Raw genomic sequence first — 22,910 nt, 5'->3', positions numbered from 1 at the left:
GATACTTATAAACATGAATCAGCAGGAGATACGTAATGCCAAAATTATGAGAGGTTTATAAAACTTGCTTCTTGAAAACACTGCTTCTTGACCCCATCTCAAATTAAAGACTTGCATCAGCTACAAATAAACACTTAATAAACACTGAATTGAGTCAGGCACCTCACTACAACCGATAAAGACAACAGGAGTCTGTAATAACAGCAGAACTGATTTATTCCCAAATTAGAAATGTGTCTGCAACAGTGAAGCAGCTTCAGAAGATGTTTGGGGACAGAGAGCATTGTTTAAATATGTGTCTAGATATAGAAGAATCTTTGTGGAAAAATGAATTACTTCCAGAAAATAAATGAACAAATGACACTGCAACCAACTGGAATATTCAAATAAAGCCATTTTAAAACTGTGCTTTCCTTTCTAGTAAATATTTAAATAGATCATTTAAATATTACTCTGTTTTAATGTTAATTGAACAGTTTTGGCTGTTAATTCAGTTAAAAATAACATATATATATATATATATAGAGAGAGAGAGAGAGAGAGTCTCAGCAGGGACTTTTATTGTGTCTTATTATTTTACTTACAAACATCCATAAACCCTTAAAATGTTAACAAAACAGCAGCAGCGTTAGTGTCTCCATGGCAACGAGGGCACGTTCGTGTTAGGCAATGATGACAACAGCAAAAAAAGTAGTAAATGCAGTAAGTAAGCAGCAAGTTAGTCATATTTCTTCCTTTTAGGGGAAATTTGGAGATATTCTGAACATGGCATTTGTTTAATTTACGTCTCTGAGGGGAGTTTCACTCTTATAAGGCATTGTTTAAAAGAAAATAACCGAGTCCAGGGCTAAATCCCAAATGGCTCCCCACCCCCTACGTAGCGCACATTTAATTTAATAACGTTAAATTAAGGTCGTGTTACATTGTAGGTACTGAGTCCACGCGTTGTTTTAAGTTGCTAGGGATCTACTTTATTGTACAAAACAAAGATTCACGACTTGTGGATTATGCGAGTAATGCCCTATGTAGGGAGTATAGGGAACGATTTGGAACGCCCTCGGGGTATCTAGGGTTTGCTGTAGGACGGCGTCTGCGCATGCCCAGATTTCTCACTTCTGCACAGTTATGAGAGCAGTGGAATGACAGTCATGTAACATTTAGGTCAAAGCACAAAACCCTGAATTAAAGATCATTCAGACGTCTGAGGCACTGGCCGTTATTTACCCTGTAAACAATGAGCTGAAATCAGATGCACACGCTCCTCCAGCACACACTGTTATTTATATATTCCTCCTTTAGTAATAGGCACAGTTATGTCATCTTTCAAAACAAACTGCTCACATAACACTGCACTTCACTGTTTTGCATAACACTCACTCAGTCATGAATACATTTATTTACCTCTTCTCTGCAGAACTGAGGGGTGGTAGTTGCTCAAGTCTCTTACATATCATCCAGCAAACACAATTAAAGGGAACCTCTAGGACTGTGGGCAATCACAGTTCTCCCTGGTTTGTTTACATTCCGAACCTAAGTGCCTTTTAAGGTGGAACAGTGTATTAGAGGGGGAAAATGATTGTTATTTCTACGTGTCTGAAGTGTAAATCCTCTGTAAGTGTTTATTCACTGTTTGAATTCCCACAGAAACTCATGTGTAACTCGAGCTGTTTAGTTTTGTAGCACTTTCGCTCTGTGTTTACTTTCATGCAGTTAGCGCTCTCCTGAATTTAGAGTCAGTTCCACCTTAAGTAATGTAACTGTAACAGCAGAAATAAGTCAGTGTTACCCCCCTATGGAGCAGGAATAGAGCAACATCCTCAACTCGGTTGGTGCTTTTCAGCGTTTGGAGTCTCTCCGTTGTCTAAAAACCTCCAGATGGTGTTTCTCTGCCGTGAGCAGAGAGAGAGAAAGCCTAGCACCGGACCCAGACACTTTGTTTTTTTACAGACACTGGGGCGTCGTAAACACATTAGAGCGGTTTCCAGAGCAAACCGACTGCAGAGCAGCACATGGAGAGGAGACACACTCAGAGTTTTATAAGAAGTCTTTTTAAATTAAAGTCATGACTGTCATCTTTAAGTGTGACATTTTGTTTCTGTCTGTGTTCCTACGGGGGCCCTGAATGGCAGAACTAAATAAAAAATAAATAAAATGAAATGAAATAAAAAAGAACAGTGTGTAAATAATAAATAGCTCCTGCTTAAAACAAAGAAAAGGAAGCAATGTTAAACAAAACAAAACACAGGGATAAAGAAGACAAATATTTAAAAAATGTGAGAAAATATAAATGCTGTTTTTTTCTGCACAGATGGGGGCGCTGTTTTTTTCCCAGAACAAACACAATCTCTCTTCAGAAAATTGCTGGAATACAAACACAAAAAAGCAAGCTAATGTGTGTGTGTGTGTTTGTGAGTGTGAGTGTGTGTGTGTGAGAATGTGTGTGTGTGTGTGTGTGAATGTGAGTGTGTGTGTGTGTATGTGTGTGTGTGAGAATGTGTGTGTGTGTGAGAATGTGTGTGTGTGTGTGTGTGTGTGTGAATGTGAGTGTGTGTGTGTGTGTGGAATTGTGTGAATAAGTGAGGGCAGTGTTTACAGCATGACTTCTACATTCTATGACTTTTTTTCACACCTAAGTGTGTTGAGTGCATATTCTGTGTGTGTGTGTGTGTGTGAGAGAGAGAGAGAGTATGTGTGTTTGTGTGTGTGAGGGAGTGGGGTTTGTGTGAGAGATAGAGAGATAGATTGTGTGTGCGCATGTGTGTGAAGATGTTGAAGACGGAGTGGAGTGTGTCAGGATTAACTCGTGGTGAAGGTAAGGTCCTCTTTGATCTCAGTAATGTATTAATGGTTAATAACGAGCGGTCAGTGTTGGTCCGGTCGGTCTTAGAGCTTCAAACAGAGACCAGCCGACATCAGACACAGTCCACTCCTCAGATCTGCCTTCATTAACCCTTTACGTCTCTCTTCACATCAATAACTGTGTGGAAGGAACTGTGGAAATGTACTGTTTTATTATTAATTATTGTTTATATTAACTTCATTTTATTAATAATTTTATTAATGTTAATAACAACATCGCTGAAATATTATTAAGCTCATATTACTAAGTCTTATAGGTTATTGCTAGTTTATAACTATTAATATATCTGTTATATTTGTTAAACATTATAAACAACAGATATTTTGGTAAATTAATAGTTATGACTTTGATATTGAACATTTTATTGGTGTTTATTTAAGGTTTATATTAAAATTAAATAATAGTTTGTGTTTGCGTTTATTAATAGTTTCTATCATTGTTTTTGAACGTTTTAAAGTTAATATTTTCCGTTTGCTGTGGGGAATTCTTGTGTGTTTAATAACATTGTGTTTATTTATAATCAATGACAATAGATTCCTGAGTTTATTTACAGTTAATTTCAGAGTTTATTAAGAATGTAATATTAGTGTTTAATAATAGTTTATAACTGTGTTTATTATTGGTTTATATTTGTTTGTAAATTAATGATCTGTGCTCACTGTGAATCATTAAATAAATTCCAATAATAAAAGGTATATAGTTAATTAGTGTTAATTATGTTTAATTCAGGATTTAGTGAGAATTATTCAGTTGTTTTACAGGAAGTGACTGTGTGAGAAATAAACACTGCAGTGAATCCCATGAATAATCATTAAATATTTGAGTTTGAAGCGGAGTTGAGTGAAGGTCAGTTGAGTGAAGTGTGCCACACACACACGCACACACACACACACACACACACACACACACACCACCAGGGCTGAGAATGATCCATTCTGTGGAGGGGGTTAAATCCCAGCGTGTTTGTGTTTTAGGTGACAGCAGCTGACGATGGAACTCTGCCGTGAGTCAAACACTTCTCTAAAACACTTCACACTTCTTTACTCTCTCACTCTCTCTCTCTCTCCCTCTCTCTCTCTCTCTCTTTCTCTCTCTCTCCTTCTCTCTCTCTCCCTCTCTCTCTCCCTCTCTTTCTCTCTGCCTCTCTCTCTCCTTCTCTCTCTCTCTGCCTCTCTCTCTCTGTCTCTCTCTCTTTCTCTCTCTCTCTCTCTCATTCTCTCTCTCTCCCTCTCTCTCTCTGCCCCTCTCTCTCTCCCTCTCTTTCTCTCTCTCTCTCTCTCTCTCTCTCTCTGCCTCTCTCTCTCTTTCTCTCTCTCTCATTCTCTCTCTCCCTCTCTCTCTGCCTCTCTCTCTCTCTCTCTCTCTCTGTCACTCTCTGTGTTTCACTCAGAGTGAATAATGTAGAAACAATAAATAATCACCTCCATAGACGCCTCACTGTTTTGAGAACATCGGAGACATGAGGCTTTCTTCCATCAGAAACTAAACACCTCATGGGTTTATTAAAGCATTTACTGGTTAATTGGTTAGAGTCTAGAATAAAGCAGTTGTTGATCACCAGACAAAGTGCAGTGTTCGGTTCCTGTTTCTCTGCAAAAATGAACAGCTGATGTTTGGATGTAGACATTTCAAAATTGTAAATCTGCCACCTTTCCACTGAGAGATAAGACCAGCCTCCAGTTCCAGTCAGAAAACATTCCCTGTGTTCGAAATGGCTCCCTGTTCACTATTCTCTATTTAATTCACTATGTATTATGGCTATCTGTTATCCACTGGTGTACATGGGCCCCATACTCCTTATAGCAGTGCATTGTGGGATTGTTTGCGTGCGCTGAAAGTTGTTCGCTATGTACTGGGGCACTACAACAAAATGGCAGAACCCCACAACAGTGCAGTGAATAGTGAATAGAGCGCAGTCTCAGACACAGCGATGGGCTTCAGTGAGCTGTTGAGATACAGTCTTCCGGACCCACTTTAAAGTGAGAACTAAGACACCACGGCTCCGCGAGTTCACACCCCGCTGTCCGCACCGTGTCAGAGTCCGTTTAACATGTGAAGATGCATGCTAAAGTTCGCAGGGTAAGTATAGTACTGAAAACATCAGAACACAAAACAGGTTTTACACAAACACTCGACTCACACACAACGCAGACAGTATTCAGGACGTTTCAGACACAGACAGAGATAGACCGCGTAGACCTGGGTCCCTGTGCCTTGTTTTTCTCTTTGGAATTTAAGGTTAAACACAGGAGATGATTAGATTTTCAGATTTGTGTCTCTACTGAAATAAAACAAAACCATAAACACCCTTGGACCTGCAGTTCAGAATGTTTTAAAATATTTACTCTTTAACAAATAGCTTTATTTTTATTCTTTTTACTGTTTACACAGTAAAATAATCATCAACTATAGAAAATCCCTGGAGTGTGGAACAGTGGAACTGTGTTCTCTGGAGTGATGGGGTTCCTCTGGTGTGTGGAACAGTGGAACTGTGTTTTCTGGAGCGATGGGGTTCCTCTGGTGTGTGGAACAGTGGAACTGTGTTCTCTGGAGCGATGGGGTTCCTCTGGTGTATGGAACAGTGGAACTGTGTTCTCTGGAGCGATGGGGTTCCTCTGGTGTGTGGAACAGTGGAACTGTGTTCTCTGGAACGATGGGGTTCCTCTGGTGTGTGGAACAGTGGAACTGTGTTCTCTGGAGTGATGGAGTTCCTCTGGTGTGTGGAGCAGTTGAACTGTGTTCTCTGGAGTGATGGGGTTCCTCTGGTGTGTGGAACAGTGGAACTGTGTTCTCTGGAGTGATGGGGTTCCTCTGGTGTGTGGAACAGTGGAACTGTGTTCTCTGGAGTTATGGAGTTCCTCTGGTGTGTGGAACAGTGGAACTGTGTTCTCTGGAGTGATGGAGTTCCTCTGGTGTGTGGAGCAGTTGAACTGTGTTCTCTGGAGTGATGGGGTTCCTCTGGTGTGTGGAACAGTGGAACTGTGTTCTCTGGAGCGATGGAGTTCCTCTGGTGTGTGGAACAGTGGAACTGTGTTCTCTGGAGAGATGGGGTTCCTCTGGTGTGTGGAACAGTGGAACTGTGTTCTCTGGAGCGATGGGGGTTCCTCTGGTGTGTGGAACAGTGGAACTGTGTTCTCTGGAGCGATGGGGTTCTTCTGGTGTGTGGAACAGTGGAACTGTGTTCTCTGGAGCGATGGGGTTCCTCTGGTGTGTGGAACAGTGGAACTGTGTTCTCTGGAGCGATGGGGTTCCTCTGGTGTGTGGAACAGTGGAACTGTGTTCTCTGGAGCGAGGGAATTCCTCTGGTGTGTGGAACAGTGGAACTGTGTTCTCTGGAGAGATGGGGTTCCTCTGGTGTGTGGAACTGTGTTCTCTGGAGCGATGGGGTTCCTCTGGTGTGTGGAACAGTGGAACAGTGTTCTCTGGAGTGATGGGGTTCCTCTGGTGTGTGGAACAGTGGAACTGTGTTCTCTGGAGAGATGGGGTTCCTCTGGTGTGTGTAACTGTGTAACTGTGTTCTCTGGAGTGATGGGGTTCCTCTGGTGTGTGGAACTGTGTTCTCTGGAGAGATGGGGTTCCTCTGGTGTGTGTAACTGTGTAACTGTGTTCTCTGGAGTGATGGGGTTCCTCTGGTGTGTGGAACTGTGTTCTCTGGAGCGATGGGGTTCCTCTGGTGTGAGTTGGAGGGGTTGTTATTATCCAGCTGCCAGTGGTAGCAGCTGAACACAGTTTGATTGTAAACTGGGTCTAAAGTCCATCCTAAATCTTACCTTGAGAGCGCAGTTGGTTTAAAACATGTGACAGATGGCCTCTGATGGTACATATTAACTCCACTTTACAAAATTTCACCAGCTTCAACTCAAAAACCTACGGCTGCATTAAAGTGTTAAGTTAAATCCAGAGAATGAATATTTGAATGAAGCCCTTTCTGTGAGTTGATCTGACTTTAAGCTGCTTGTTGTTTCAATGTAACGGCATGTTTTTCCATTTAACACAGGTCTTTAAGTTAAGAAAAGTAAACACTCTTTTTTAAAACTGTCTGAAAGACCATCAGAGAATAAGGACAAGAGAGAGGCAGCGTTTGGACGCGTGGCGTAAAGAGAATCAGCCGAAGCCTCCACAAAGCTGCAGTGTTTCACTCTGAGGGCGAGGCCTTGGACAAAACACATTTCTCACTGCAAACAGAGACCTGACAAATCCAAACACCAATAAACAACCTACAAACATCCTGTACATTACTCCCACCCTCACAGCACTCAACAATGAAGATAAATCCCCAAAATAAACCCCAAAAAGCCAGACCCGCAGTGCATGCTGGGAGCTCTTCCTGAGTGAACCAAAGCCCAGCCAAAGTTCCACCAAATCAGATTTTCCCTTTTGATTGGAGTAATTTTAAAAACCTGAAGAGCTGAATCCTGAAAACTCATAAAATTCAGTTGAAATCACAAAACTTAATTTGATAGGTTCAGGTAAATGACAAAAAGGTGTTGTCATGACTTATTGCTGAACTAATTTTTTACAGCGGAGTCACAGTGTAAATTACAGAAAAATCAAAACATTGTCACAGAGAATGATGTTTTCACTCTCTGGAGCCGATCAGAACCACACTTTACCAACAAATAGCAATGATAGTGAAGCTGCAGCTAATAAAGTTACTACTTGAATTCATAAGAGGTTTCCACTGCTCTCAGTCTGAGCTGAGAATGCACACACATACACAGTCCAATCAGTAGATGGGGGGAGAGAGAGAGAGAGAGAGAGTGAGAGAGCACTAAAACCTTCATTTTAACAGATTTCTAATGTCAGAATATACTCCTAAGGTAGAGTATGTGTAAAATTGATTCATCATTCATTATCTGTAACCCTTATCCAGTTCAGGGTCACGGTGGGTCCAGAGCCTACCTGGAATCATTGGGCGCAAGGCAGGAATACACCCTGGAGGGGGCGCCAGTTCTTCACAGGGCAACACAGACATACAGACACACATTCACTCACACACTCATGAACACTTTTTGAGTCACCAATCCACCTACCAACGTGTATTTTTGGACCGTGGGAGGAAACCAGAGCACCCGGAGTAAACCCACTCAGACACAGGGAGAACACACCACACTCCTCACAGACAGTCACCTGGAGTAAACCCACTCAGACACAGGGAGAACACACCAACTCCTCACAGACAGTCACCCGGAGCGGGAATCGAACCCACAACCTCCAGGTCCCTGGAGCTGTGTGACTGCAACACTACCTGCTGCGCCGCCGTGCCGACCTGTATGTGTAAAATGTAAGTTATAATATAAAGCTTCGTTGAAGCTATGTTAATTGGTGCAGTCGGTTGCAGTGGTGTAAAGCACACCACCACTGGACTCTAGAGAGTCTCTGAAGTGACGAATCACACTTCTCCGTCCGGCGATCTGATGAACGAGTCTGGGTTTGACAGTTGCATGGAGGAAAGGACTTGTCTGACTGCATTGGGCCGAGTGTAAAGTTTGTGTGTGTGTGGGGGGGGGGTATATGGTGTGGGATAGTTATTTTAGGAGTTGGGTTCTTATGGAATCAGATTTGTGCCAAAAAAAATCGCACAAAAAATTAATCTCAAACGTAAAACTTATAATTTTCAAAGAAAATATCCAGCTCTGACCTTTGTGCTCCATGGCTTTAGTGCGTGAGCTCTGAGTTCTGCACGTGCTCTCTGAGATTTGTGCGCGAGCTCTCTGAGTTTTGTGCGCGAACTCTCTGAGTTTTGTGCGCCTGATCCCTGAGTTTTGTGAGCAGTTTTGGCACAAAGCTCTCGCATGGGCAGGACTTCTCAGTGGTGCCTTCCCATTGGCTAATGAGTTTTTGAGTGACAACTCAGTGCCCAAGGCATTTGTTGCAGCTCAGTAGTGGAGAGACAGGAAATATTTCAACATTGAGAGTAATTTTACACAAACACGAATTCTCTTTGTACTTTACTGTTTAAAATCTATGAAATACCTGCAAGCTCCGACAATGTCTGTTTACTCAGGGTGAAACAGAATAAATGAGCGTTTATTTGTAAAATATTATTTATGAGTGCTTTATTTTCTGTTCAGAAACCTATCGTGTACTAACATAGAGGGTCTTCCCTTTCCCGTAATCCCAAAATTTTATTTTGAAGGTCACAGTTAATCTGTTTTTAAGAAATGCTTTATGTGCATTTTGTTACAGGAGGAGGTCTCAGAGAAAAGAGAAACATCACAGACAAGAGTCTTCCTGCTCCTTTAATGACTACAAAATTAATAAAGTTGTATCAAACTTCTGCAAATTCCACTGTCATTTTTGGATATTGAGAGGAAATGTGAATAATTAATAAATCATTAATCATTATTAACCATAATGAATTATTAATAATAACAATGATTATTAATACTGATATTTATAAACAAGAAGTCAAAATGTTCTAACACTATACAGTTCAAGCAAAAGAACTGTATAAAGATCTGTTTAAATATTATGAAAGAGGAAATTATATCAGAGCTATTCAGTGCGTAAATGCGTTATATTCTGCAAAAGTGGAATCCCAAAGCCGAATACATACGCTTCCTGCACTCAGAGTCGTGAACAACGTTCAGGGCACTGAGTTGTCACAAAAAAAATCAGCCAATGGGAAGGCACCACTGAGAAGTCCCGCCCACGTGAGAGTTTTGTGCCAAAACTGCACAAAACTCAGAGAGCACGCGCAGAACTCAGAGCTCACGCACTAAAGCCATGGAGCACAAAGGTCAGAGCTGGATATTTTGTTTGAAAATTATAAGTTTTACGTTTGAGATTAATTTTTTTATATATATATATATATTGATAGACAGATATGTAGGCATAGCTTATTTTTATTCATGATTGGCTTGACCCAATTGACAAGTAACAAATGTTGCACATGGAGGTCTTTCTCTAACTTCTGCTCTTCTTCCAGGGCTGAGGACGAGGAGGAGGTGGCTGGAGTTGGCCGTGGTGTTGTGTGTTGGACTTTTGTGTTTGTTGATTCTTTGGAAGACGGACGTTGGGGACAAGAGCCTGGAGAGAGTCTCTGAATCTGAAGACTCAAGTCAGGAGATCGAGGCTAGGTCACCTCCAGCTTTACCAACGATTATGGGTCCTAAATGTGTACGGAATTCATCTGCCTCTAATGTGACAGGATTTTCAGAATTGCCAACTCACATTCAGGATTTCTTGTACCACCGCCATTGCCGGCACTTCCCAATGTTGTTGAATAATCCCAGGAAGTGCAGTGGTCCAGAGGCATCTTCAGACGTCTTCCTTTTGCTGGTGATCAAAAGCTCTCCGGCCAATTATGACAGACGCGAAGTTCTGAGGAAGACTTGGGCGGCAGAGAGGCAACAGAATGGCGTCTGGATCCGGACATTGTTCATTTCTGGAACCACTGGTGAAAGCTACGAAAAGCAGAGGTTAAACAAACTCCTGGAAGTGGAGAACCTGGAATACCAGGACATTCTGCAGTGGGACTTCAACGACTCCTTCTACAACCTCACTCTGAAGCAGATCCTCTTTCTACAGTGGATGGAGAAGTGGTGCCCAAATGCTCACTACTTCCTCAATGGAGATGACGACATTTTCGCCAACACGGACAACATGGTGGTCTTCCTCCAGGGACTGGGCAAAGACGGCGCCGAAAAGCATCTATTTGTGGGACACTTGATCCAATGGGTGGGACCCATCCGAGAAAGAGGGAGCAAGTATTTTGTTCCGGTCCAGGTCCAGGAATGGGATACGTACCCTCCATACTGCGGCGGAGGAGGATTCCTTCTCTCTCGCTTCACGTCCCGGACCATCTTCAACATGTCCCACTCCATCCTCATCCTCCCCATCGATGACGTCTACATGGGCATGTGTTTGGAAAAGGCTGGACTCAAGCCCACATCCCACATCGGAATTCGGACCGCCGGCCTCAAAATCCATGGAAAAAACCTAGACCCTTATGACCCCTGCTACTACCGTGAGATCATCCTCGTCCACAGATTCCTGCCTCATCAGATCTACATCATGTGGCATGAAATCCATCGCTTAGACCTGAAATGCGGGAGGATACTTGGTCTACAATTGAGGCCTAGGATGCAATGAAGCAGACGTTATACTGACCCCTGCTGGATGAGTGACACAATGCTAAACGTGTTCTGTACACAGAAACTAGGCATCAGTGCAATGTCTGTTTCATAACTTCACAACTTATGAACATAGTCTATTAACTTGCTAAATCTCCCACTCCATGGAGGAGGAACAGTTTCATTCAGACCTTTTGTTAAAGTAGGGCAAAGGACATTTGATTAGTACTTCCTGCAGCTGCTTATTTTCAGCTACTGTGCAACCAGCGTACCACACATTTATGGAAAATGCAATCACAGTCTGGATGGTGTAGTGGTAGAATGTAACCAATAGCCTCTCTTCTACTCTGTTCCTTCTGAGCACTCTTGAAATGTGGAGTTCCTGCTAGGCCTTCCTTACCTTCTGCTGCTGTGTATGAAGTCCAGGAAAGATCATCTGGGATGTAAGTCCCCAGAAATTTAAAAGTGGCAAATTTCTCTGCACAGTTTCCATTTTTGCAGAGAAGAGCATAATCTGCTTTGTGCCTCCTGAAGTCTTTGACCACTTGCTTAGTTTTATTCTCTCTTAAGAGACAAAATTTTGAGTTTTATTCTGGATTTAAAGATTGAGGGTGGGAAAGACAACAACAAACAACAATCCAGGGGGACTCAGTTGTGGCCGTATTCGCCACCAACACAACATTAGTGCAGACATTAAAGTTCAGCCTCATGGTGTGAGATACATTTTAACTCCTTAAAAACTGCTTATGGTGATGTGAATCTGTTCTGTAAGAAGATGTTACTACTCATTTCCCACTTATTTTTTAAAAACTACGGAGTTGCAAAATTTCAAAGATAACATGAATAAATAAATAAATTGTATATTTAGGATGTTTGTTCATTCATTTATTCATTCAGTCATTTATTGTCTGCACCTGCTTGTCCTGTTCAGGGTTGTGGTGTGTCCGGGGTCTAACTCTCATCACTGGGCTCAAGGCAGGAACACATCCTGTTTCTGTCTGTGTTTGTAAACTTATCATCTGTGTTTCTACGGTGGCCCTGAATGACAGAGCAAAATATAAAAGAGCAGTGTGTAAATAATGAATAGCTCCTGCTTAAAACAGAGAATAAAGCGACATTAAAGAAAACACACAGATCAAGAAATTTATTAAAAACCGTGAAAAATTATTGCTGCCCTTTTCCTGCACAGACGAGGGCGCTGTTTCTCTCAAAACAAACACAATCTGCAGAAAGTTGCTGCAATTCAAACACAAAGATGCAAGTTAATGTGTCTGTGTGTGTGTGTGTGAGGGACAGAGGGTGTGTGTGAGTGTGAAGGGTGAAGTGTGTCAGGAGCGGTGAAGGTAAGGTCCTCTTTGATCACATTAAGTTTTAATGGTTAATAACAATATCGCTGAAATATTATTAAGCTCATATTAGTAAGTCTTATAGGTTATTGCTAGTTTATAACTATTAATATATCTGCTATATTTGTTAAACATTATAAACAACAGATATTTTGGTAAATTAATAGTTATGACTTTGATATTGAACATTTTATTGGTGTTTATTTAAGGTTTATATTAAAATTAAATAATAGTTTGTGTTTGCTTTTATTAATAGTTTCTATCGTTGTTTTTTAACATTTTAAAATTAATATTTTCCGTTTGCTGTGGGGAATTATTGTGTGTTTAATAACATTGTGTTTATTTATAATCAATGACAATAGATTCCTGAGTTTATTTACAGTTCATTTCAGAGTTTATTAAGAATGTAATATTAGTGTTTAATAATAGTTTATAACTGTGTTTATTATTGGTTTACATTTGTTTGTAAATTAATGATCTGTGCTCACTGTGAATCATTAAATAAATTCCAATAATAAAAGGTATATAGTTAATTAGTGTTAATTATGTTTAATTCAGGATTTAGTGATAATTATTCAGTTGTTTTACAGGAAGTGCCTGTGTGAGAAATAAACACTGAAGTGAAACTCATGAAATATCATTAAATATTTGAGTTTGAAACGGAGTGGAGTGAAGGTCAATGTTTATTTCTTGAAGTGTTCAGTGAGGCGTCGTGTCCTAACAAAGGAATAAATAGACAATGACACTAAACACTCAACAAATCTCACACCAGGGCAACACACACAGACACACACAGACACACATGCACACACACATATGCACACACACCACCAGCGCTGAGTATGATCCATTCTGTGGATATAGGAGTAAGACCTGGGGAAGGGGGTTAAATCCCAGTGTGTTTGTGTTTTAGGTGACAGCAGCCAACGATGGAAATATGCCGTGAGTCAAACATTTATGCTTTTCTCTAAAACACTTCACACTTCTTTTCTCTCTCTCTCTCTCTATGCCTCTCTCAGTTCCAAAACTGGTCAAGAACCCATACCTGATACGCACAGCTGCTATAATAATAATAATAATAATTATTATTATTATTATTATTATTTATTATTATTATCATAAATTTTATAATAATTATTATTATGATTATCTATAATGCTCACCTCATTAAAGTATAAGTTTCACTGCAGGAGACAGGGCTGATGTGGTCCCTGTGTGGGCGACCCACTCTATGAAGCATAAACTGTTTTATTTAGACACAGAGCAGTTTATTTCTTCATTTCCTGTGAACCGTTTTTCATAGAAAACTATTGAAAAATAAAACCTTCATAAACACCTCACTGCTTTGAGAATGTCTGAGACATGAGACAAGAGGCTTTCTTCCATCAGAAAAACCACAGCATGGGTTTATGAACTCGTTTTACTGCTTCATTGGTTAAAGTCCGTTGTTTATCACCAAATAAACTGCACTGTTCGGTTCCTGTTCCTCGCTGGAGAACGCTTTCCAGACTCAGACCCAGCAGGCGGACAAAGTCAAAGCCTGCCTCCTCACACCCTGAGTTAAGACCCACCCGTTAGCTGCAGTGTGAATAGTGTCTGCTCACTATTCCCTATGCAATTCACTATATGATGCACTATTGTATGGAACTAAATTTAGGAGGATAGAGTAGTGAATGATTTCTGACGCTATCTCATAAAGGTTTTTACTAAACTACTAAACAAAACAGTGGATTATGGGTATCTGCTGTCCACTAGTGTACACGGGTTCTATATTAATTATCACAGTTAATCAATCAATCAATCAAATATTATTTATATAGCGCTTTTATATTTATATAGCAGAAAGTCATCACAAAGCAGTTTTACAGAGATCCATGTCTGAGCTCCTGTGAGCCGAGGGCAACAGTGGCAAGAAAAACTCCCTCAGCACACGAGGAAGAAACCTTGGGAGGAACCCAGACTCATACGGGAAAACCATCCTCCTCGGGTCGACACCGGAGACACAACAGAGAACAGAACAGAAGCAAAAGTGAACTGATGGAGATAGTGAGTAATAGTAATGTAAAGGTGAAACATTAACAAACTAAAAGTAACAAAACAAACTAAAAATAGCTAACGATAAAAGTTAAAGGGCTAATACAGGGCAGTGGTAGCTCTAACCCCAGTAGAGAAGGAGTAGTCTGAGAGCAGGTGATTAACCAAAAGCTTGTTTGAAAAGTTAGGATCTAGATTTAAAGATTGAGAGATTGAGTCTGAGCCCCAAACAGTAACCAGAGGCTATTCCAGAGTTGAGGAGCTTTGTGAGAAAAGGCTCTTCCTCCTGCAGTGTTTTTCTTAATGTGAGGAACTAAGAGTAGATGGGCATCCTGTGAACGAAGTGTACATGATGGGCGATGAGGTATGAGAGTTTCAGTAAGATACTGTGGACATAAACCATTTAGAGATTTACAAGCTAAGAGGAGTATTTTATAGTCAATGGGAATTTTTACAGGTAGCCAGTGTAGGGACGAGAGAACTGGGGTGATATGGTCACATTTTCTTGCTCTAGTGAGCACCCTGACTGCTGCATTTTGAACTGAAGCTTGTGTAATACTTTGCACGAGCTCGCTGGCAGGAGTGCATTGCAGTAGTCTAGAGTTATAAAAGTTATAAAAGCATGCACTAGTTTCCCTGCATCTTTTAAGTATAAGATATGCCGAATTTTGGCAATATTGCGTAGGTGGAAGTTTTGACTGTATTGGATATGTGGGTATCAAATGTGAGAGTCGAATCAAAGGCTACCCATAAGTTTTTAATGATGGTATTGTGTTTATCTAACGCTGCACTATGGTCAAGCAGCTCCAGAACAGAGATATAGCCCTTATCAAGTGAAAGGAGTAAGTCATTAGTTACTCTTGTTAGAGCTTTTTTCTGTGCTATTAATTGGTCTAAATTCAGACTGAAAAATGTCATGAATGGCATTGTTTTTTAGGTAAGAGCACAACTGCTGTGACATGACTTTTTCTAGAATCTTAGCAATAAAAGGGAGGTTTGATATCGGCCTTTAGTTTGTGAGCTCAAGAGGGTCAAGATTGGGTTTTTTTAATAATTGGTTTGATTACCGCTAGTTTCAGAGGTTAGGTACATATCCAATATTGAGGGATGAGTTTATTATTGTGAGCAATGGTCTAATGACTGTAGGTAAGATTTGTTTAAATAACTGTGTTGGTATAGGATCCTGTAAGCATGAAGATGATTTAGATGAGCTAATTAAACTAAGCAAGTCATTTTCATTGGGACAGAATTTAAATAGTCTATGTGCACTTCAGAGCTGGTGGGGTTCATCTACAAGAGCCGATGCGACTTTGGATTGATTTTGGGTTTTAAGTTGAATGCAATTAATTTTATCATTAATAAACCTCATAAAGTCATTATTACAATGGAGGGATGTGGATGAATGACATGGTCACTTCATATATGATTAGATGGTGACCAGATATGGTCTCATGTAGCGAGAGATTGGATAGATTCTTTATCTCAATGCCCTGTGTTAACACTAGGTCCAGTGTGTGTTTGCATGATCAGTGGGCCCAGTAACATTCTGAGTGAACCCTAGCGCATCCAAAATTGATTCAAATGCAATTTTATGTGGATCATGAACCTTCTCAAACTGAATACTGAAATCACCAACAATTAAGGCCTTTTCTGAAATGATAACTATGTTTGAGAGAAAATTAGCAAATTTACAAAGAAAACTTGGATAAGGGCCTGGAGGACGATACACCGATGAGCATAAAAGAGTGCTACCTTTTTGAAGCAGTAAATTGAACAGTAAGCATTTCAAAGGACTTGGTGTCATCAGCAGAATCTTTAGTTGTGTCTTTAATAGGGTCATAGATTGTGGCTACGCAACCACCATGACCAGATCTTTCCCTTGCCCGGAGTAGGGTTACTGGGGCTCCAACCTAGAGCCAGGCCTGGGCATGGGCATTTCGGTGAGTGCCTGGAGCCAGACCTTCACCCATGGCATCGCAAGGCTTAGTCCGAAGGAGCAACATGGGTCCACTCTCCCATGGGCCCACCACCTGTGGGAGAGGTAGTAACCTTGGTCTGGTGCATTGTGGATCGGGTGGGAGCCGAGGGCGGGGACCTTGGTGTTCTGATCCTCGGTTACTAAAACTGGCTTTTGGAACATGGAACGTAACCTCTCTGGTGGGAAAAGAGCCTGAGCTGGTGCACGAGGTTGAGAGGTACCGGCCAGATGTATTTGGGCTCACCTTGACACACAGTATGGGCTCTGGAACCAACCTCCTTGAGAGGAGCTGGAAGCTCTTTCACTCTGGAGTTGCCCAGGGTGAGAGGCGTAAGGCAGGAGTGGGTTTACTCAAAGCCCCCCGGCCTAGCGCATGTACGTTGGGGTTTACCCCACTGGACGAGAGGATAATTTCCCTGTGCCTTCGGGTTGGGGAAAGGGCTCTGACGGTTGTTTGTGCTTATGCACCAAACAGCAGTTCAGAATACCTAGCCTTCTTGGGGACTCTAGAGGGGGTGCTGGAGAGCACTCATTCTGTGGACTTCATTGTTGTGTTGGGGGACTTCAATGCTCACTTGTGCAATGACAGTGAGACCTGGAGGGGCATGATTGGGAGGAACGGCCTCCTGATCTGAACCCAAGTGGTGTTCAGTTATTGTGCCCATCACTCTTTATTAGTCACGAACACCCTGTTCAAGCAAAATGGCTTCCATAAGTACACCTGGCATCAGGATACCCTAAGTCACATTTTGATGATTGACTTTATAGTTGTATCATCTGACCTGTGGCCATATGTTCTGGACACTCAGGTGAGGAGAGGTGGTAAGCCTAGTGGTGAGTTGGATCAGACGGCGGGGGAGGATGCCGGACAGACCTGGCAGGCCCAAACGTGTGCTGAGGGTTTGCTGGGAATGTTTGACAGAGGAACCTGTCAGAAAGATCTTCAACTCCCACATCCAGCAGAGGTTTGACTGCATCCCGGGGGAGACTGGCGACATTGAGCCTGAATGGGCCATGTTCCGGACCTCCATAGTTGAGGGGACTAATTGGAGCTCTGGTTGCAAAGTTGTCTGTGCCTGTTGTGGCGCGAGTACCCCGTCATGGTGAGGGAGGCTGTCAAGCTGAAGAAAGAGTCCTATCGAGCCTGGCTGGCTCAAGGGACTCCAGACACAGCTGACGGGTACCGAAGAGCCCAGCGAATTGTGGCTTCGGCTGTTACTGAGGCAAAAACACGGGTGTGGGAGGTGAGGATATGGAAAATAACTTTTAGTTGACTTCAAAAAGATTCTGGCAAACCGTCAGGCGACTCAGGAGGTGAAAACGGTTTTCTACCAACACTGTATATGGTGGGGGTGGGGAGTTGTTGACCTTGACTGGGGTCGTCATTAGGCGGTGGAAGGAATACTTTGAGGATCTTCTCCATCCCACCAGCACGTCTTCCACAGAGGAAGTAGAGTTTGGGGACCCCGGGGTGGGCTCGTCTATCACTAGGGCAGCCAGAAAACTCCAAAATATTTGAATGAAAACATTACATTGATCTCCACTAAAAGTTAAGAAGGTTTCTCCTGTAAATGACTATTTTGGAGATGTCTGTTTTTCTTTGGAATGTGACAATTTATATATAGTGTTCTCCCCGTGTCCGTGTGGGTTTCCTCCGGGTGCTCCGGTTTCCTCCCACAGTCCAAAAACACACGTTGCAGGTGGATTGGCGACTCGTAGGTGTGAGTGTGTGAGTGAATGTGTGTGTGTCTGTGTTGCCCTGTGAAGGACTGGCATCCCCTCCAGGGTGTATTCCCTCCTTGCGCCCGATGATTCCAGGTAGGCTCTGGACCCTCCGCGACCCTAAATTGGATAAGCGGTTACAGATAATGGATGGATGGAATTTATATACATTTAATTTTTTTTACCGCTGCTGTTAGAGTTGGAATTAATGTAAACGGGTGTCTGTGTTAATATTTACTGAAGTGGCCCCAAGTTAGGCTTATTAAATAATATATCTTTTGCTGTGTGCGTGTTATTTTTAGCCCTGGGTCTTTTCTAATGTCAAATTTGCATTTGCCCCAGTCACACTGTTTTATTTGTCCATTAATTTCTGTGTGTGAAATATAAAGGCTTTTAAATGAGAATCACCCCTAACAGCCATTTGAATTTCACATCTCCAACCAATAGAGGTGCTGTTTTCCTCTCTGGCTGTGTGTAAACTATGACACATTTTATCTGCCCTAATCTGTTTGAGCCAACATGGAGGAAGCACTATTTTTGCAGTTTCAAAACAGGAGATAATACAGCTCTTAAACAATACAACACAAGCCAGATGTGGCTTGGTGCACATTTGGGAGGTGGGTTTAGAAGATAATTATCTTTTCTTCAGGGGTTTTTAGAAGTTTTAATAGTGGGTTTGCTAGCTCCTGTGTGAAATTGCTAAACCAAAATGGAGGAATATTTTCCACTACTGATTTCTACCTTTGCTCGCAGCTGCACTTTTTCACAAGGCAACTTGAATTTTTAAGAGGAACTTAGAGTAAACACATTGACTCAAACACAAAACACATTGTCGTCCACATGGAACTTGTCATGTTTAAAACAAATTATAATAAATATATATATATATATATATATATATATATATATATATATATATATATATATATATATATATATATATATTAATTTGATTGAAAACCCTTTCTCTAACTTCTTCTCTTCTTCCAGTGCTGAGGAAAAGGAGGAGGAGGCGGTGGCTGGAGTTGGCCGTGCTGTTGTGTGTTGGCCTTTTGTGTTTGTTGATTATTTGGAAGATGGACGTTGGGGACAAGAGCCTGGAGAACGTCTCTGAATCTGAAGACTCAAGTCAGGAGATCGAGACTACGACACCTCCAGATTTACCAACGATTACGGGTCCTAAGTGTATACGGAATTCATCTGCCTCTAATGTGATGGGATTTTCGGAATTGCCGACTCGTGTTCAGAATTTCTTGTACCACCGCCATTGCCGGCACTTCCCAATGTTGTTGAATAGTCCCAGGAAGTGCGGTGGTCCAGAGGCATCTTCAGACGTCTTCCTGTTGCTGGTTATCAAAAGCTCTCCGGCCAATTATGACAGACGCGAAGTTCTGAGGAAGACTTGGGCGGCAGAGAGACAACAGAATGGCGTCTGGATCCGGACATTGTTCATTTCCGGAACCACTGGCGAAAATTACGAAAAGCAGAGGTTAAACAAACTCCTGGAAGTGGAGAACCGGGAATACCAGGACATTCTGCAGTGGGACTTCAACGACTCCTTCTACAACCTCACTCTGAAGCAGATCCTCTTTCTACAGTGGATGGACAAGTGGTGCCCAAATGCTCAATTCTTACTCAATGGAGATGACGACATTTTCGCCAACACGGACAACATGGTGGTCTTCCTCCAGGGACTGGGCAAAGATGGCGCCGAAAAGCATCTATTTGTGGGACAATTCATGCAGTGGATGGGACCCATTCGAGAAAGTGGGAGCAAGTATTTCGTCCCAATCCAGGTCTATGAAGGGAATGCTTACCCTCCGTACTGTAGCGGAGGAGGGTACCTTCTCTCTCGCTTCACCTGCAAGACAATCTTCAACATGTCCCACTCCATCCCCATCCTCCCCATCGATGACGCCTACATGGGCTTGTGTCTGGAAAAGGCTGGACTCAAGCCCACATCCCACATCGGAGTTCTGGCCTCTGGCCTCATAATCCCTGGAAAAGACCTAGACCCTTATGACCCCTGCTACTACCGTGAGATCATCCTCGTCCACAGATTCCTGCCCCATCAGATCTACATCATGTGGCATGAAATCCATCGCCCAGATCTGAAATGTGGGAAGATGTTTGGTCTAAAATGGAGACCTAAGATGCAATGAAGCAGACATTATACTGACCCCTGCTGGATGAGTGACACAATGCTAAATGTGTCCTGTACACAGACACTAGGCATCAGTGCGATGTCTGATTCATAACTTCACAACTTATTAACACAGTCTGTTAACTTGCTAAATCTCCCATTCCATTGAGGACAATTGACTTCATTCCCAGCTGGTCATATTGCCCAATGAGGTAATAGGTAAAACCAGCTCTAACATCAGTAGAGAAACATTAAAAGCCTGAATGTGGGTAATGAACCATAAGCCTGCATGAAAAGGTTGAGTTTTAATCTGGATTTAAAGATTGAGGGTGTGTCTGAGCCCAGAACAGTAACAGAAAGGTTATTCCAGAGTTGAGGAACTTAGTGAGAATTGCATTGCATTGTTTTTCCTAGGGTACAGCCTTGAGCAAAGAGTGTGTGATGGGTGATGGGGTATGAAGTTCAGTGAGACACTGTGGGAAAGACAACAATAAACAACAATCCAGGGAGACTCAGTTGTGTCCGTATTCGCCACCAACACGACAATAGTGGAGCCTCATGGTGTGAGATACATTTTAACTCCTTAAAAGCTGCTTATGGTGATGTGAATGTGTTCTGTCAGAAGCTGTTACTACTTTTCATTTCCCACTTATTTTTCAAAAAACTAGGGATTTGCAAAGATTTTAAAGATAACATAAATAAATAGTTTGTATATTTAGGATGTTTATTTACCCGCAGCGTCCTGTGATCACTGGGCTCCAGGCAGGAGCACACACTGGAAGGGACACCAATCCATCATAGATCATAACACAAACGCACACTAATAGACACCTTGACTTGCCAAGCCACCTACCAACCTGTGTTTTTGGGCTGTGGGATGACACTGGAGCACACGAGGGAAACCCTTGGAGACACGGACACGACACATCCAAAGTCACCTGAGGCTGGGATCCAACCCACAACCCAAGAACCCTGGAGCTGTGTGTTTAGAAGATATTAAACCCTTTGAGCTCACAGTGCAGTGTGTCACATTTTAACCATGAAAAATGACCAACATTTGATTCAACAGAATATTTATTTTTATATTGATTATATGGTGTTGGATTTTGGAGGTGGGAAGATGTATTCTTTCGTATGTGGAGATAATGTTTGTACTGGGCATAGATTTAATTTCACAAAGACTTTTATTCTGGAAAATGTACTAGTACAATTATTACCATAAACTGTTATATCTATATAAAACAATTAACCTGAACATTTAAAATATTACTTACTAATCTAATGTATAGAGAATAACAAAAGAAATTAATAAAGGAAGGATCAGTAAACCGTGATTGAAAATATTTCTGTTTAATGACTTTTGGTCTGTCCAGAAAACACTGAGCAAAATGCTAATAGACCTCTAACTTTGCTCTCAGTTGATCAACTGTGGCCCACTGTCTTTTAGCTATCAAACAGGTGCAAATAAACCGGAACATGTAAATTAAACAAATTCAAAACAGTGGTTTTCCTTCTAATGCCAGTCTGTGTTTAGAGATCAATCACAGACGACTTAAAACATTACTGTCCTTTACACAGTTAATTTAGCTCATTGGTCAAATAAACATTAAGTAAGGAGACTGGTTAATTTGTTATAACAGTGCTTCTTGGCAATAAATCTTACACCGTTGGAGCCTGTTAATTTCCCTTTTAAATAGTGCCACATTTGTAAGGAACATGTATTTGTGGGAGGAGAAGTAGAGCTGAGTGTGTGGGTTGAGCCCATGAAAAATTAGCCAGATCCTCTCTGCCAATGAAAAACAGCTTATTCTGCCATTGATTCATTAGTTGTGTGGTGACTGGATGATTGAAGTTTGAAGAAACAAGAACATATCTGCAATTTAACAGTTTTCTTAAATCTGAGGCCAATCTACTGTGATTCACTTCTGAAAAATTTCACTCAAAGTCTGTTTTTAAGAACCTGTGCCTAGGTAGTGTTTGCCATCCAGCTCCATGATAATCTTATGACAAATGTATACTTAGGTTCATAAAGATTGTTTTGGTTCAATGCATACATTAATCCAAACAACATGGCAACATTATTTAACTCCTGCAACACCCACTTGACCTTCGAGTACAAGTCCTCTGTTATTCAGACTAAGTATTTAGTTATTGTAGAAACTTTTGTACAGCCATTTTGGATGCTGTAATTTAAATGATATTTTTCTATTCAGGGGGATGCTTATATGTAGATGTTGTAAATGTTAGAAACAAACAGGTTCCACAAAAATTTAACCTTAAATCCTTAAACGATGGATAAAACTGCACATATTTAAGAGGCCAATTAAATAAATAAATAATAAAATAATTCAACTCACCAGCACAGAGCCTATAGAGAAGTATCTCTCAGTGCAGCAGAGCTCAGCCATCGCCCAAAATGGGTCACCTGTGACCCAACATAAAATAATATTTAAAACAAAATTTAGAAACAAATTATTAACAACTCAATTTTTTTCTAGTACGGACCACGCCCTCTAGAGGCTGAAACGGGGAGGTGAACTCAGAAGTCTTTGAGGAAGAGTTCAGGGTGGCTTATGAATGCATATAAACCCCCGCCCCCCCGTTGGATACATGAATATGAGAAAAGGGTGGAGACGGGATGGAGGCGCAAGCAAGTTTAAAACAGGAGGCTCAGTGGGCTTGATAAAGGCCGAACACGGCTCCGAATATGGGGATCAGCAGGAATGACCCAGCGCGGAGGAGCGAGCTG

At 41.6% G+C, this 22,910-nt stretch overlaps 1 protein-coding gene and 1 pseudogene across 1 annotated transcript; both read left to right on the top strand.

Annotated features, from left to right (window-relative positions):
* The first annotated feature begins 2,741 nt into the window (after positions 1-2,741).
* On the top strand, positions 2,742-11,271 carry LOC136666426 (N-acetyllactosaminide beta-1,3-N-acetylglucosaminyltransferase 3-like). Its single transcript, XM_066644602.1, has 3 exons — positions 2,742-2,812; positions 3,835-3,863; positions 9,792-11,271. The coding sequence occupies exons 2-3, from the start codon at positions 3,851-3,853 to the stop codon at positions 10,955-10,957; spliced, it is 1,179 nt and encodes a 392-aa protein (XP_066500699.1). The 5' UTR covers positions 2,742-2,812; positions 3,835-3,850; the 3' UTR covers positions 10,958-11,271.
* Positions 11,272-16,319: 5,048 nt separating this feature from the next.
* LOC136665635 (N-acetyllactosaminide beta-1,3-N-acetylglucosaminyltransferase 3 pseudogene) lies at positions 16,320-20,180 on the top strand (annotated as a pseudogene).
* The last annotated feature ends 2,730 nt before the right edge of the window (positions 20,181-22,910 follow it).

Source organism: Hoplias malabaricus, chromosome 14, assembly GCF_029633855.1.
Source record: "Hoplias malabaricus isolate fHopMal1 chromosome 14, fHopMal1.hap1, whole genome shotgun sequence".
Classification (NCBI taxonomy): Eukaryota; Metazoa; Chordata; class Actinopteri; order Characiformes; family Erythrinidae; genus Hoplias; species Hoplias malabaricus.
This window is presented reverse-complemented; position numbering and strand designations above follow the sequence as displayed.